The following is a 16,248-nucleotide window of genomic DNA, read 5'->3' on the forward strand; positions in this document are numbered from 1 at the left end:
TAGACCGCACCACATAAAGCAGTGAGGACGACAGCCACCGTTAAAACCTTCTGGGAGCCTACTTGATGGTTTTTTTTTTTTTTTGAAATCCAACCATTTCATAAGGTCACGCAGCCTAGACTAAAGGGGTAAAACGAATATCAGCTTGATCCAAAACTTATGAGAGCCCTAAGAAGTTTTCAATGATAGCAATTAATCCCCACTACTTTCTTTGGTGCTATTCATTTGAACATTGAATCTGTCTCATTTTTGAGCTCATGCCCTAAAGTGATCTACCCAAATGAATGAATAGTTTGGATATAACACATACATCATTGTGGGGTCACATAACTTCATAACGTCAACGCACTGAAGGACACCACGCAATCGGCTTCTTTTCTGTCTGTATTCAACGCGACTCAACCGCATGGTAACATTACATATGCTCGGCCGTATAGTACCATTTCATATATATATATATATATATATATATATATATATATATATATATATATATATATATAGGGAAAAGGTACTATACGCTCGACCTTACCATGGCATTCCGTAAGGTCGAGCGCTGTCCTATTGCTGGCCGTCAGATGGAGGCGGTTTGCATCCAACGGTTGTTACTTTAACGCCTAATGAAGGAGAGAAACCGGTATCACCGGTTTCTTTGTAGCCGAATATGTACACGGCCATGTAAATAGGGCTTTTTCACCCCTTCGACGCAACCATCTCTCTCTCTCCCTGGATTTGGTCGAGCAGCTACATCCCTGTGCAGCCGCCTTCACCTCTCTCTCTCTCTCTCTACCACCACGCAGTGCAGACCTCAGATTGAGCGTTAAAGGTAAGGTCTCGGCATGGATCACGCTGTAGCTCTGGATTCGGATCCGAGTTTGGTTCAGGTTCTGGGTCTGGGCATAGATCCGGCTCTGGCTCTGGCTCTGGCTCTGGCTCTGGATCCTGGGTTTGGGCAGTGATTTGGGACGGATTTTTCTTATATTCCACTTTTTCTTTTCTTTTCACTACATGTGTTTGGCATAATGTTCTTGATAATCTCTTGTTGATAGTTTAAATGGTTGTCATTTACAGTGTTTGTAGTCTCTGTTACGATTTGTAATTCTTCATTGTATTAATGATGCTGATTATTAGATTTCTTTGATTTAGTTCTTTCTTGTCGATGATTCCATATTAGCTGAGAGGGATAGTGTTTATTATCATTTATGTCATGTTGATGTCAGCACCATTATAAAGACATATAAAAAAAGATGATCTTCATGTTGGGGCCCTCCCTGTGCATGGATCAGATGATCTACAAGTGTGGCATGATGGTAGAAAAGATGGAGCCGCATGCCAGGCTACCATGAGGCTGGCTGGATGTAGGTGATCAGTTCTGGTAGTGGGGTTTTTTCTCTGGTAATAAGTGAAGCTGTGCTAGCACAGCATTGGCCATCTCTGTTTTACCAACTGGAGTTATTTCAAGTCATTTCAATTGGCCATCCAAACACACTACACATCCCGAATGCTAAGATATAGGCCGTTTGTGTGATGGATATGTTTCTATGCTTAGTGGTTGGATGCAATCACGAGTAATGTGCATTGTTGTAGCTGAGTATTGTGCACAATTAGCCAAGTAGGGCCAGGTCACACTAGGGCTCTTTGCCGGACGGGCTTAAAAGGCAAGCCAACTACATCAGCGAAAATTTCTTTTTCTAATAACTTCCTTCTTGCTTATGAAATGAATTAAGAAATTTATAAGGCTGAGTTTGAATGCATAGATGAACTGAATTGCAATAATTAGTTATAAGGTTGAGATTTTTTATTTTTATTTTTTTAATTTCCTGAGAATTGATAGGTTTATCATCCCATCCACATGACACATTGCAGGTTTATGTATTGATCAGGTCCACACATATAGACAGATTGCTCACATTTTAAAATAAAAGCCATGAGACAATCCCAATCCATTACTTCTAACATTTATCCAGCTTATCCCACTGCAAATTTGGGATGAAAAAGTGATAATGCAACAATCTTGCTGACCGTTTCCACAAGTTCATGGTTAATGGGTTTTAGTTCAACAATGCCAGCAACAATATAGATGTTCAGTGACTGATCAGGCTTTTCAATTATCCAAGGCAACTAAATTATATTCTTAATATCCTCCATTTTAAGTGGTCAAGGGTCAGGATTTTGTATTCAGAACATCTCTTGGGATGGTGAAGATTGGTAGATTTGGGATCCTAATCTTAACTGAAACAGCTACAAAGTTGTCATTTCAGGATGTTTATGGTAGCAGCAGGCCTGACTCAAGTTTCAAACCTTATTTAGTTTAGTTTAGTTTTATTAACATTATTACTATCATTTTTGGAAGCTAGTTTCATGGACGAGATAAGGATATGAAAAACAAAATCAAAGTAAATAATATCTGATGGAAGAAATGTTAAAGAGCCAGGTACCTGTGTTAATACTGCATGTGCATACAAATGCATCTTTGGTGTTAAAGAGCTAGGTACCTGTACTAATACTGCACCAGCAGCATCACTAAAGAGGATACAAGTACCTCTATCTTTCCAATCTACACATCGGGAAAGCGCATCAGCACCAATTACTAGAACATTTCGAAAGCCACCCGCTGTAATTAAAAGCAGTACTGTTTAGTTGATAAATCATGAGAAACAGCATAGCAACCCACTTAAGGCAAGGAGCCCTTCCCACATCTGGATTTCTTTTTCTTTTTCTTTCTGGTTCTGTGTTCTTCTTGATGGGATGAAAACAACATTTCAGAGGGAATTGAGATCTTTCCAAATGAGTTGGTTGGGTTTTTAATTTATGTTTTTTTTTTTTTTTTTAAGACTTTGCTTTGCCTACAAGAGAGTCACCGAATTTTCCAAGAATCTGTTAGACTTGGTACTATTAAACTGTTTCATGGATTTTGCAGGTATACTTGACTGTTGCAATTTAAAGTTTCATACTGCAAAATGTGATTTGTGCATTTTAGTTTGATGCCTAGATTTATTTGGTACTGAAATAATGAGATTTTATTTTGTTCACTTCCATCAGGTTATCTGGAGCAGATAGGGAGTGGACTCTCTCAAAGTAATTCAAGCAAAGAAACCTCAAACTTACAAAACGCTTTGCCTCTCTCAACAAGCCAAAGATCCCAGTTCTATTGCTTGGTCATGCATCATGACATGCTCTGTGGTCTGCGCCATGCATCATGCATGCTTAAACAAGGAGTGGAGCATAGAGGATTTATTTATTTATTTTTAATGTATTCAGACCATTGTAAACTTATTGTTGTAAAAATATATAATTTATATTATAAAGTTGTACAATAATTTTTGAGAAACTGTGCTGGAAGTGCAGTGGAGAAATGGGTCCGACCATTTTTGGGCGTACCTCCTGATCGTATGGGGAAACTTTTGGATGTTTCGTCAAGTGACCTTGGTAGTCCTATGTATGCACTCCAAAATCTGTAAGGTAGGGCATGCTTAATGTGCATGTATAAATTTTTGCACAGAACTTTTGTGCACAACTTTAACTTGTCCAATTTTGGGATTTGATTCCCGATCACATGGGACCCATTTTAGCAGAGGTAAAATATCAAATTTCTAAAAATATGTATGGTTTAGGAATTTAAAGTGGTGGCCCCCAACGTATCATGTAGCGAAATGTACATAGCTACGGATAATATGTGTAGCTAAATGTATAACGAAATCCGTAGCAATATGCTGAAGCTAGTAATAGTTCAGAGTCTAGAAATAAGGCTACGGCTAATATCCGTAGCTATTTCCTGCTTTTAAAAGAAAAAAAATTATAAGAATGTGACGTCTCTTACCATTGCTAGTAAATGCCCTGATTGATCAACTCATCTAAGCTAACACATATAAAGACTTCATGGCTTACAAACCCATGACAGTAAGGATGGTCCTGAGAAAAAGGGAAATAATCCACAAAAAAAAAAAAAAGAAAAACCACAACAAAAAATAGGGAGTAGACAACTTAGTGTTTATTTTTATTCTTTTTTAACTCTTCCTTCCTTTCTTCTCTGTTTAATCTGCCAAAAGAAAGAAGAAGGGATAGAGAAAACGGAAGTAATGAAGATAGAAGAAAACCCAATCAATAGACTAAAAAAATATACAACAATGAAATTAAAATTCCAAATGAAATCAGAATTCCAATGAAAAATTCCAAAGAAAACCCAATTCAGATACAAATTATAGATTGTTGTCATTCCAAAATTACAACTAGATAATAAGTTACAAAAACAATAAGTAGCATAAAAGATTAATTTATCCAGCTGCATTAAACTGATCAGATAATTGGAATAGTCCAACCATAGTCAACTACTAAATAGAGGCAGGTGAGTGTCAGTTAATTATCTTATAATTGAATGATACATGTGCCAACGCCTTACATGCTAAGGCAATGCAACTGTCTCCTTGCACTCATGGACGTGGCACGTGTGCAAATGGGGTGACACAAGGCTTGATGCTATGTCTGGCAAGAATGCTGAATGGTGAGATGGATTTGTTGGTGGAATTGGGTGTTCTTTGGAATTTTTTGGAATTCTGCATAGTTTGCATTGGAACAAATAACCAACCAATTAAAATTTAGATACTTCCAACCAATTAAAAGAACAAAATTCTTGTCAATTACAAGAGATGAATTGTTAATTTGAAGATATACCTTCCAACAAGTATGTTCTTTGAATTTCTGCAGTTGAGGCCCTAGGAATTTAAAAACACAAAATGAAAGTTAGCGTTTTCTAGCATTGGAGAGCCAAATTCAAAGAAACAAAACAACCAAATGCCATTTCAGAGTCTTCTAGAAAGAAAGGAAAAAAATGAAAAAAGAAGAAAAGAAAAACCCACTTGAGTTCTTTGGCCTCCGTACCATAAAGCTTGAGTTGTGTTTCAAGATCCTGGCTCCCACACGAATCACCTCCACTACTGCCATTGGGTTGTTTATCAATCAATTACACTTGCACTTCATCACTCCCAGTCCCAAGCGATATGGTCATTTGTATTCTACAAGTCAAATGATGGTGATATAGTCAGTGTCCTCGGGCTAGAATGGCTAAAGACAATGACGATACTACATAACAAACATGTCTGTTCAACTACATAAAAGAAAATGAAAACTCAAAGCTAATTAACCGAGTGCTATGGTTTCTTACTTGAAACCTGCAACAAAAGACCAGATTCACGAAGTTAGAAATTAGAACGGAAAATCCAAGGTACTAATCCAAATAGGCCTAGAAAAAAAATACTCAATATTCATACTTTTTTGGAATCTTAAATAGTGTTAAATAGTATAAAATGAGGACAATTTAAGTTTGAGTCCTATGAGGCTTTTGCCTTTTCTTGTTTTAGTGAATCAGGCCACAGGCTTGAATTCTAGACAGAGTTGCTTGGAAATGAAAAGGTTTTTTTTACAGATGTTGTGTAATTGGTTTGGATAGATAGCGTGGGTTTCCTTGGTTACACTTGCATGCATGTGCTTGCGCTACCGTGCTTAAGAGCTTTAACCGCTTGCTCCCATGTTTTGTGTAGCATCTGAATATTACATTCAGGTGGGACCCAACTAATTATAGGCCATGAATTAACAAGTTGGACTCCACTAAGGACAGGGAGTAGAAATCTGCTGGCTCTTATTACTACCTGGATGATTGATGTAATCTCCGCAGGTCAGTTTCCTTCTCTCGCTTTGTTTGTTTTTGGCCTTGTGTTTTCCCTCAGTGAACCTTTGACAAGTAACACCTTTTTTTTTTGTAGGCATTTACCCTCCCATGGATGTTCCGCAGTTTGAAGGCTGCCTAAGCTGCTTGCTTCAATTCTAATGCAAGGCCAGAGTAATTCAGCTTTATGTTGAGAGAGTTTTTTTTTTTTTTTTTCCTATAAAAAAATATGTAAGCGTGCTTTAATCAACAAGTCATGGAGTCGTGGTTGCTTGTCATTCAGGTCACTGAGCACTGGTTTTCCATCCCTGTCTTGAGTGGAATCTAGAAATCAACATGACCGGCTTGCCTTTTAAGTCCGTCCAGCAAAGTGGCCTAGTGTGACCTAGCCCTACTTGGCTAATCGTGCACAATACTCAGCTACAACAATGCACATTACTCGTGCTTGCGTCCAACCACTAAGCATAGAAACATATACATCACACAAACGGCATATATCTTAGCATTCGAGATGTGTAGTGCGTTTGGATGGCCAATTGAAATGACTTGAAATAACTCCAGCTGGTAAAACAGAGATGGCCAATGCTATACTAGCACAGCTTCACTTATTACCAGAGAAAAAACCCCACTACCAGAACTGATCACCTACATCTAGCCAGCCTCATGGTAGCCTGGCATGCAGCTCCATCTTTTCTACCATCATGCCACACTTGTAGATCATCTGATCCATGCACAGGGTGGGCCCCAACATGAAGATCATCTTTTTTTATATGTCTTTATAATGGTGCTGACATCAACATGACATAAATGATAATAAACACTATCCCTCTCAGCTAATATGGAATCATCGACAAGAAAGAACTAAATCAAAGAAATCTAATAATCAGCATCATTAATACAATGAAGAATTACAAATCTTAACAGAGACTACAAACATTGTAAATGACAACCATTTAAACTATCAACAAGAGATTATCAAGAACATCATGCCAAACACTTGTAGTGAAAAGAAAAGAAAAAGAGGAATGTAAGAAAAATCCATCCCAAATCACTGTCCAAAGCCGGGATCCAGAGCCAAAGCCAGAACCAGAGCTTGATCCATGCCCAGACCCAGAACTTGAACCAAACTCGGATCCGAATCCAGAGCCAGTGCATGATCCATTCCGAGACCTTACCTTTAACACTCAATCTGAGGTCTGCACTGCGTGATGGTATGGATTGAGGGAGAGAGAGAGAAAGGGGGAGAGAGAGAGGGAGAGAGAGAGGGGTGAAGGCGGCTGCACAGGGATGTAGTTGCTCGACCAAATCCAGGGAGAGAGAGAGATGGTTGCGTCGAAGGGGTAAAAAAGCCCTATTTACATGGCCGTGTACGTATTCGGCTACAAAGAAACCGGTGATACCGGTTTCTCTCCTTCATTAGGCGTTAAAGCAACAGCCGTTGGATGCAAACCACCTCCATCTAACGGCCAGCAATAGGACAGCGCTCGACCTTACGGAAGGCCACGGTAAGGTCGAGCGTATAGTACCTTTTCCCATATATATATATATATATATATATATATATATATATATATATATATATATATATATATCTATTTCTGCACTTACGTCAAAACCTGTGTCATTGATAGATAATAAAGAAAGGCACAAGATTTCCAAAATGGGATTGGCTGGTGTACCACACACAACCAATATTGTTGGTGTGTTGACATCACTAAGTTCTGTGGGTACAATCATGAGGTATGTGTTATATCCAAACCGTTAGTTTATTTGGAGAGTTAGTAATAAGGCTTGGGCAGAAAAAAAAAAAAGACAGATCCAATCAAGTGGAACACTGAAAAACGTAGTGGGGGATTGAGCATCTACCAATGAAACCATTTTCGGGTCACAGAAGTTTTGGATCAATATGATATTTGTTTTCCCTCTTCATCCTGGTATGTGTGACCTTATGAACAGATAGGATGGAAAATTAACACGATGGTGGGCCTTACAAATGTTTTAACTGTGATAATCATTATCCCACTTCTATTTGTAGTGTGGTCCACTTGAGCTTTGGATGTGACTCATTTTTGAACTCATGATCTAAAATTATCTCACCAAATGGATGAACGGGGTGGATATAATAAATACATCATTGTGTGGCCCATGTAACTTTGATGTCCTTTGAGCCGTTTACAACTCAGAGCTCCAAAAGTGTCAGCGCTAGAGGTGGGCATGTTGGACCTGATCCGGTGGATCCGACCTGATCCGACCCGACTTGGTACCGTTCCGAATAGAACCGACGGCCTAGATTGGCCCTGATCAAGTTTGCCAATCCAGATCCGATCTTTTTCGGGTCGAGTTCGGATAGAGGTGTATCCGGACAGAACCGATCCGAAAACTCGAACCGACCCGACCCCACCCGACTCGGATGTAAATATATCTCTAAATAAAAGTTTAACCACCCAGGCTTTTCGTTCAGCACCAAAACACCCCACCCCGCCCCAACCCTATCTCTCCATATCTATCTATCTCTCTTTATATTTGCCTCTGTATTTCTATTAAAGAAGAAGGCAAAAAGAAGACTAGCTAGATGTCCTTTGATAGATAAAATTTTTCTTTTTTTGCTATTGGGCTACGGAGCTTCATGGAATTGATCCGTTGGAGAGAAATATATACCGAGAAATGGTGTATAGTTGTAAACGAAAGAGAGAAGGAGTTGTAGCAGGTGCATACAACTGTTTAGAGGCTGTGTCTTGATAGTCACACCCAAAGTTGACGGAAGCGCATGTGTATCAAGCGGATCGGCTGGTGTAACGAGTCTGATCACAAGGTATGTGTTATATCCAAATCGTCGACCATCCATTTGGTGATTCATTTTAAGTTAAAAACAAAAAATAAGATGGATCTAACCACCAACTGGACCACACCTAAAAAACTAGTGGGAGATTGAACGTCTGCCGTTGAAACCCTTTTTAAGGTCTCAAAATTTTTTGATCAATATAAAATTTGTTTTTCCTCTCTTCATTCAGTTACTTATGATTGTATGAAATTTATTTTTCTTATTCATAAACAGATCAGATGTAAAATAAACGTTATAGTGGGCCCTACAAATTTTTTAACGGTGAAAATCATTATCTCTATTGCTATTTACGATGTGGTCTAGATGATCTTTGGATATGATTCATTTTTTTAGATAATGCTCTAAAATCATCTCCAACAATAGATGAACAGTGTAGATATAAGAAATACATCACTGTGGGGCCCATGTAAGATGTAACTTTGATCTCTTTGAACTGATCTCACAACTCGGAGATCGAGGAGCGTCACTGCCATCTTCACACGACACATACCAAGAACAGCTATAGGCTAGCTGGTGCTAGCTGAAATCGGATTGTGTACTGAGTTACTCAGTACGCTCTTATCGCACTAAGTAAACTTGGTTGGGCCCAATGTGAATGTATCTGGTCTATCCACGCCGTCCATCCATTTTCCATCCTATTTTAGTGGTTGAGACCAAAATTTAAGCATACCCAAAGATCAAGTGTACCATACCATAAGAAACAGTTGCAATAATGATTTCCACCGTTGAAACCTTTATAGGGCCCACAGTGATGTTTATTTCTCATCCAACCTGTTCATGAGATCGCACAAACATCGATGAAGGGAAAACACAAATACAAGCTTGATCCAAAACTTCTATGGCCCCCAAGAAATTTTCAATGGTAGATGTTCAATTCACACTGTTTCATGTGGTGTGGTCCAATTGAGGTTTGAATATACTTCGGTTTTAAGTTCAAGCCCTAAAATTAGGAAACGGATTGGCTACTCCCCCTGACACCAGCCAATGGCTGGTGGTCGGTGCTCTGTGGGGCCCACCATGATGTATGTATTTCATCCATTCTGTCCATATATTTTTACAGATCATTTTACTGTACGAGACCAAAAATGAGGCATATCCCAATCTCAATTGGACCACATTACAGGAAACAGTGTTGAATGAGTGTTGACCATTAAAAATATTTTGGGGCCCATAAAAGTTTTGGATCAAGCTGATTTTTGTTTTTTCCCTTCATCTGGGCATGTATGACCTAATCAACAGATTGGATGTCAAACAAATAGTACAGTGGGCCTTAGGATGATTTTAATGGTGGATATCCAATCACTTTTGTTTTCATGTGGTGAGGTCCACTTGAGTTTTATATACCTCTCATTTTTGGGATAAAGCCCTAAAATGATCTTTAAAAATGAATGAACATAATGGATGAAACGCATACATTATAGTGGGGCCCACAAAGCACCGACCACCAGCCCCAGGGCTGGTGTCAGGGGGAGTAGCCAATCCGTTCCACTAAAATTATCCGGTAAAATGGATGGACGGAGTGGATAAAATATATCAATCACTGTCCCACAGAGTTTACTCAGTACGCAATCCGCTTCCGTGCTAGCTACAGACAGCAATTATAAAGCTTCTTCAAGAAGCTATATCTATGAGTAAAGCTTCTTCCAGAAGCTACGTAGCTGTAGTTTTTATCCTACTGAGTACATTATGTGGGCCATCTTGAATATTTTTGGTTTATCTACACCGTCCATCAGTTTTTTTAGATCATTTGAGGGTTGATAATAAATTTTAAATAAATTCAATGATCAAGTAAATTACACTGTATAAAACACTGATAATAATGATTTTCACCGTTAAGAAAACTGAACGATCCGAGCCTCACCCAATCCCATCCGACTTGGTTTTCCCGACCGAGTTGGACTGGGATCGGTTAAAGCCAGCAGGATTTCGGATCTGTTCGGGTTAGATTATCCGGACTTGGTCTGATCCAGTTCGGGTATGGCTCTAATAATTCCGAATAGAGTCGAGTTTGACCTAATCCGGTCCGACTCGGTCCGATGCCCACCTCTCAGCGCTCCTCTTCGCACAACACGTACCCACACCAGCCATATTGGTGGTTTGTGGTACACCAGCCAATCCTCTTCCGTAATTGGACCATTAGTCATCAGTATTGGTCCAATCAAACCATTCAACTCCAATTTCAGCCCAATCAGATGGTTCATCTTTCATATCAGTGCATTCCAGCCATGGACCTTTAATATCAACTCAATTGGACTGTCAATCTCATATATCAAACCCATTGGACCACTCATCTCCAATTTTGGCCCAATCAAACCATCAATCTTTGATATTGGTCTTATTAGACCATTGATCTTTAATTTTGGCCTAATATGACAGTTGATCATCAATATCATTTGAATCAGACGGATTGAGTTCAACATCAATCAAATCAAACCAGTCATATTCACCTCAATCCATTTCATCTTCAATGGTTGTCCAATCATTTCTTTAATCCTATGTAATGGTAAAATTGGACCATTCTCTAATTTCGGCCCATTCAGACGGTTCATCTTTTGATAACAGTCTACTAGCAATTGATCTTCAATATGGAGCAAATTAGACAGCAAATCTTGAAGTTCAGAGCAATTGAACCTCTCATCTCCAATTTTAGCCAAATCAGACCATTAATCTTTTATATTGGTCCATTCAAACCATTTATCTTCGACTTCAGCGTAATTATACTGTTGATCTCCAATATCGTTCAAATTAGACCATTGGACTTCATCATCAATCCAACCATACCATTCATGGTCAATAAAGGCACCCAATTAGAATGTTTACCATTAACCTTACCTAAGCTGACAATTCATCTCTAATTTTGCCCATAAGACCACTTGTCATTGATCTCGATCCATCGCAACCTTTGATCTTCAATATCGATCCAATTAAACCACTGATCTTAAATATTAGCTTAATCAAGCAATTCATTTCAATGACTGATTTGTATCATCCACCTTGCGTGGTCTACCTTTGACCGTCAATCTGTACTAAAGAAATAATCTTGCTATTTACACGTTACCGTGGATTATTTCATGCATATGGACTTGACTGATAAACGAAATACCAGATTATGTTGCACAAGACACTAAAGTTGGAGCCTACATGATGAATGGCTCATATATCAGGCAGACAGGGCACACAATTGTCTTGTTGAAAAGGTCATCGTTTCCAATTCAAACGAAATAGACCAAGCATATATGCATTTACTTAGCTTCGGTTAATTTTCTTTTGTTGACTAAATGCTTAGCCTGGTCGTGTGTGATTAGGTAAATCTCATGAACGATCACATCAGGAACCCATTCCGACCACATCACCACCGTTCAAAGCATGACCAAGTTTAGTATATTTCATGCCACTTATCTGATTTGGAGTAGTTAGCATCAAGGAAATCAAGAACTAATAAACAAATGATGATATTTTCTGCACGTAACTGAGCCAATTCCTTCTTTTACATAGGACTGAAGAGGAAGAAGTCTTGGATTTCAAATAATAATAAAAATAATACGACCATTTCAATGACAAACATTTCAGTAACCCCATTATAAATACTAGCCTAATCCTCTTACATAACCCACAGCCAAAAACATTTCTCATTATAACATTTAGAGTTTCCTATCATACATACATACACAATTCTAGACCGATTTTCAAGATGTCTACTGGCTTTATTCTCTTAGCATTCATTGCATTTAGTTTCTCCTTTACCTCTGCATCGGATCCCAGCCCTTTACAGGATTTCTGTGTCGCTGTGCGCAACAGCCCAGGTATTTTCATTCCATTGAAAAAAATCAAGTAACTGCATCATTGCTACAAATAATATTTCATGTAAATGCAATCCACCCCATTCGTGAAAGGATTCACATAATGAATGGGATACAACACTTGTCTCATTGTCTGTTATTTTCTATTTATATTATTTTAATAATTCTTGAAATTAATAATATGCTGCTTACAACTCTTTTGTGTTATATGATGGCAGTGTTGGTGAATGGATTTGTGTGCAAGGAGCCAAAGCAAGTTCAGGCTGATGATTTCTTCTTCACGGGACTTGACAAACCAGGCAACACAAATAACAAGGTTGGGTCCAATGTGACCCAAGTAAACGTAGCCCAGATAGCAGGACTCAACACCCTCGGAGTCTCTTTGGTTCGGATAGACTATGCACCCTATGGTCTCAATGCACCCCACACGCACCCAAGGGCAACCGAGATCTTAACAGTCTTGGAGGGCACCCTTTACGTCGGATTCGTTACTTCCAACCCTGACAATCGCCTCATAACAAAGGTCCTTCAGAAGGGCGATGTGTTTGTCTTCCCAATAAACTTGATTCACTTCCAGTTTAACATCGGCCACACCAATGCCATAGCGATTGCAGGACTGAGCAGCCAGAACCCGGGAACCATCACCATTGCGAACGCCGTGTTTGGATCAAATCCACCCATCTCAGATGATGTTCTTGCCAAGGCATTCCAAGTTGATAAGAAAATAATTGATTATCTCCAATCGCAGTTTGGAATGAAAAACTAGAGCATGCCATCTTACAGTAAACTCCCTCAGCAATATGTGGCATATCCACAAGTAGTTTCATTACTAATGTAGTTGCTTGAATAAAATGCGAGTGCAACACATTTTTTTTTCTTTTGATTTCTTTATTTATTAGTTTTTGTTTAATGGTATCTAATGGATTTTAGCATGTTTGGAAAAATCTCTCTCTCTCTCTCTCTCTCTCTCTCTCTCTCTCTCTCTCTCTCTTTGCGCATTCGTAAAAAATATTAAAAACTAAGAACCTACCAAAGTGATTGTAGAGATGGTGATCTAGGTAATTGATGATGAATCAACGGTGAGATCAACCCATACTTGTAATGTTGCATGCATGATGAAAGATTAATTGTTCACCACCCCAAGTATAGGGTCGCGATGTAGTAATAATCTCGGTAAGACCGAGGTCGAATCCACAGGGTGAACCTTGTACGTATTCTGAAAGTAACTAGAACTAGAAGAAGATGTAATCTAAATCTGAAAATTTTAAGAAAATAATGGTGAATTGTTAAACTAAAACCTGTAAAATTCAAAGGTAGGAAACTAGGGTGCCAAGGATCCACTAGTAGCAATTAGGAAGCTACCTTGCATGATTCATGGACACAACTGGAAGCAGAGTCCTATCCTATCCAATTGGTAAGAAGAGATTTGTCAGATCTCTGAACTTCTCATGGATCTAATCATCAAAGGATGAGAGTGATGAAGATTTGGAAGTTATTCCGTCACCAAACCATGCCCAAGAGACAAGGCAAACAACAACAATATACCAAACTCACAACCAATCATAAGAGAATTGGGCACTCTTTACGTAATCGGATTCAATATATACATGTATTGTTTTAAAATGAACAAAATGAATATGTAAAAGTGTTCGACTAAGCCTAGATGTCCCAGTGATCCCCGCGTGTCGGTATGAGGTCTACGTCGACCCGCCTGAGAGTTGAAAGTAGGAGAATTTTTCCTTCTCATGCAAGAAGTACTGCTCCATTGCATAAACTTCATCTGCACCTGCATCTAAATTAGAGTCTGGTTGGTGTTTTAAAACACCGTCCCAGAGTGGGAGTGAGTGATCAACTCAATGGTTCCATAAGGTAAAAGTTACACATGTTATCAAGTCAATCAAAGCAGTAATGATAAGACAATCATAACAATCACTTCCTAACTACTGTTTTTAATGCAGAAAATGGATTGCAAGTAATGATCCATGCCCTCACATCAAAGCTCCCTCACAAGCAACTCCGACAACCTATTTCGCATATGACAACACTTCCTCAAAATGGTGCAACTCCAACACCTTCTTGGCACATCCTAACTAATGCAGTGCGGTGAATGATTATGTTAGCCAATTAATTATTAAATTCAATTCATCCAGTATATTGGCGAAGCTAGGATACTGACGTTATATCACGAGTCCTTATCCGGATCACATGGTTCGTCATCGCACATAGCGACTCCTTACCAGTGTCCCTTGATCCAAATTTAGGTGTCACCCGTTTTTCTCACAAAAGAACAATTCCAAAGGTATAGTATGGTACCTAAATGTATGAGGATCAACCCAATATGGGTCGTCACCCAAACCGAGTATGATCACTCAGTTCCGAGGTGCGGGTTTTTCACATAAAATCAAAAAACACATAAGGGAAGGGCTTGTCACCCAATTCCATTCATACCCGGGTCGTTCGAACGGTACTCTGGCACGGAAATATCGGCCAGGTAATTTGACGGGAGTCATTCGAACAAGGACCTATTACCTCCATTAGTGCTCGATGGTCACTACGGGGAGGCTCGCCACAACATCCAACCATACCAATATCTTTTCATTTTTAAACTACTTCCCTATTAACATTTGGAATTTTAAGGAAGCTCAAATCTTATGAAATTTGAGATTCAACTGGTCTATAATCAAGGATCTCTGCGATCTGTCAAAGGATGGAATTGAATTACTGGTAGTTGACTAAATCACTAATAACTAGGAAAAAAAATTTATTCAACCCCCAACTTCCAAATTAATTGACGGAAAACCATGAAATGTCTTAACTGGCTTATACAAGTACGAAAAAGTGGTCAGAAAGGGGAAAAAAAAAAAACACAAAACTGAAAGCATACTATACAAGTACAAGTTTCAGGAATGCTGGGCATTCTATCAATCTGATCAAAATGAATGCATCTGAAGGTAGTGGGCAAAAAAATTATAGAAGCTGTAAAGAAAATTAAATTTCTGTTACAGACACAGCTTCTGAGTTTCAGAAAGAAATGCAGTTTACCTTCATGGAGGTGTCCAGCTTGTCAAGAAGATTGACCATCTTCTGCACCTCCTCGCCAGCATTGAGGCCAGGATCCTTCAAAGCAGCAGCTTCAAATCCACTCTAAGAGAAGGTTCCTGCAATTACGGTTAAAGCAACTCTTGTAATTTCAGCAAAATGGGTTCCCTCACACGATGTTTCTTTCGAGATTTGCTCATCAAAATCTACTAGATTTGCACATGTTGTGGGAAGAAATGTGCAACACCTGAGATTTGTGGAGCCACAATACGTGTGCTATCCATTAGTTGTTCACCTCATTGTCACCGTAGATGACAAAGATCAGCTCAATCCAAAACTCATGTGGGCCACACCACCAAAACAATGAAATGTATGTTAACAAAGATGTCAATCAATTCTGAAGTCTCGACAGGCTAAAAACATGCAAAGCTTATATGCTGAATTAATATTTCATTTTTTTCGAGCAGTACCTGAAATGAACAGAGTGCTTTTCATGGTGGAAAAGCGGAGGGTTGATAACCTGCTGAGTTTTGATTTGAGTCGGCCAGTTTTAGAACTACTTGTAACTACACTCCTAGGAAATCAATTCACCCCATACGGTATCCCTGGTCACCATCTAATACATCAAAAACACATGAATCCATAACAAGACCATATACGAACCTTGTCAGAGGACACCCTGCTGAATATAGAATCTTGCCTGTGATGAGCCTTTGCTGATTCTGTATGATCCCAAGAGAATTATGAATAAGAATAATTGTAGCAATATATTTAAACTACGGCACTTCAAAGAGGGGTTATCCAATGCTGAATCCAAAGAATGGTGTTTTTTTTTTTAAAAAAAAAAAAAAAAACCTTATCTAGCAATGGTACACATAGGACTCACCCACCTTTCGGCACTTCTG

At 38.9% G+C, this 16,248-nt stretch overlaps 1 protein-coding gene and 1 long non-coding RNA gene across 2 annotated transcripts; one reads left to right on the forward strand and one right to left on the reverse strand.

Annotated features, from left to right (window-relative positions):
- Positions 1 to 11,892: 11,892 nt before the first annotated feature.
- LOC131232797 (putative germin-like protein 2-1) lies at positions 11,893 to 13,174 on the forward strand. The gene is made up of 2 exons (XM_058229278.1): positions 11,893 to 12,307; positions 12,523 to 13,174. Exons 1-2 carry the CDS (start codon positions 12,196 to 12,198, stop codon positions 13,068 to 13,070), a joined length of 660 nt encoding a protein of 219 aa, XP_058085261.1. The 5' UTR covers positions 11,893 to 12,195; the 3' UTR covers positions 13,071 to 13,174.
- A 1,984-nt stretch (positions 13,175 to 15,158) lies between these two features.
- Positions 15,159 to 16,000, reverse strand: LOC131232833 (uncharacterized). Its single transcript, XR_009164956.1, has 2 exons — positions 15,591 to 16,000; positions 15,159 to 15,462 (listed from the first exon to the last, which is right to left on the reverse strand). It is a non-coding gene; the product is annotated as an uncharacterized LOC131232833 (long non-coding RNA).
- Between the last annotated feature and the right edge of the window lie 248 nt (positions 16,001 to 16,248).

Source organism: Magnolia sinica, chromosome 18 (assembly GCF_029962835.1).
Source record: "Magnolia sinica isolate HGM2019 chromosome 18, MsV1, whole genome shotgun sequence".
In the NCBI taxonomy this organism is placed as follows: Eukaryota; Viridiplantae; Streptophyta; class Magnoliopsida; order Magnoliales; family Magnoliaceae; genus Magnolia; species Magnolia sinica.

Coding starts and splice junctions, on each gene's coding strand:
- LOC131232797 (XM_058229278.1), top strand. CDS start 12,196: ATGTCTACTGGCTTTATTCTCTTAGCATTCATTGCATTTAGTTTCTCC. Junction 12,308..12,522: donor CGCTGTGCGCAACAGCCCAG/GTATTTTCATTC, acceptor ATATGATGGCAG/TGTTGGTGAATGGATTTGTG.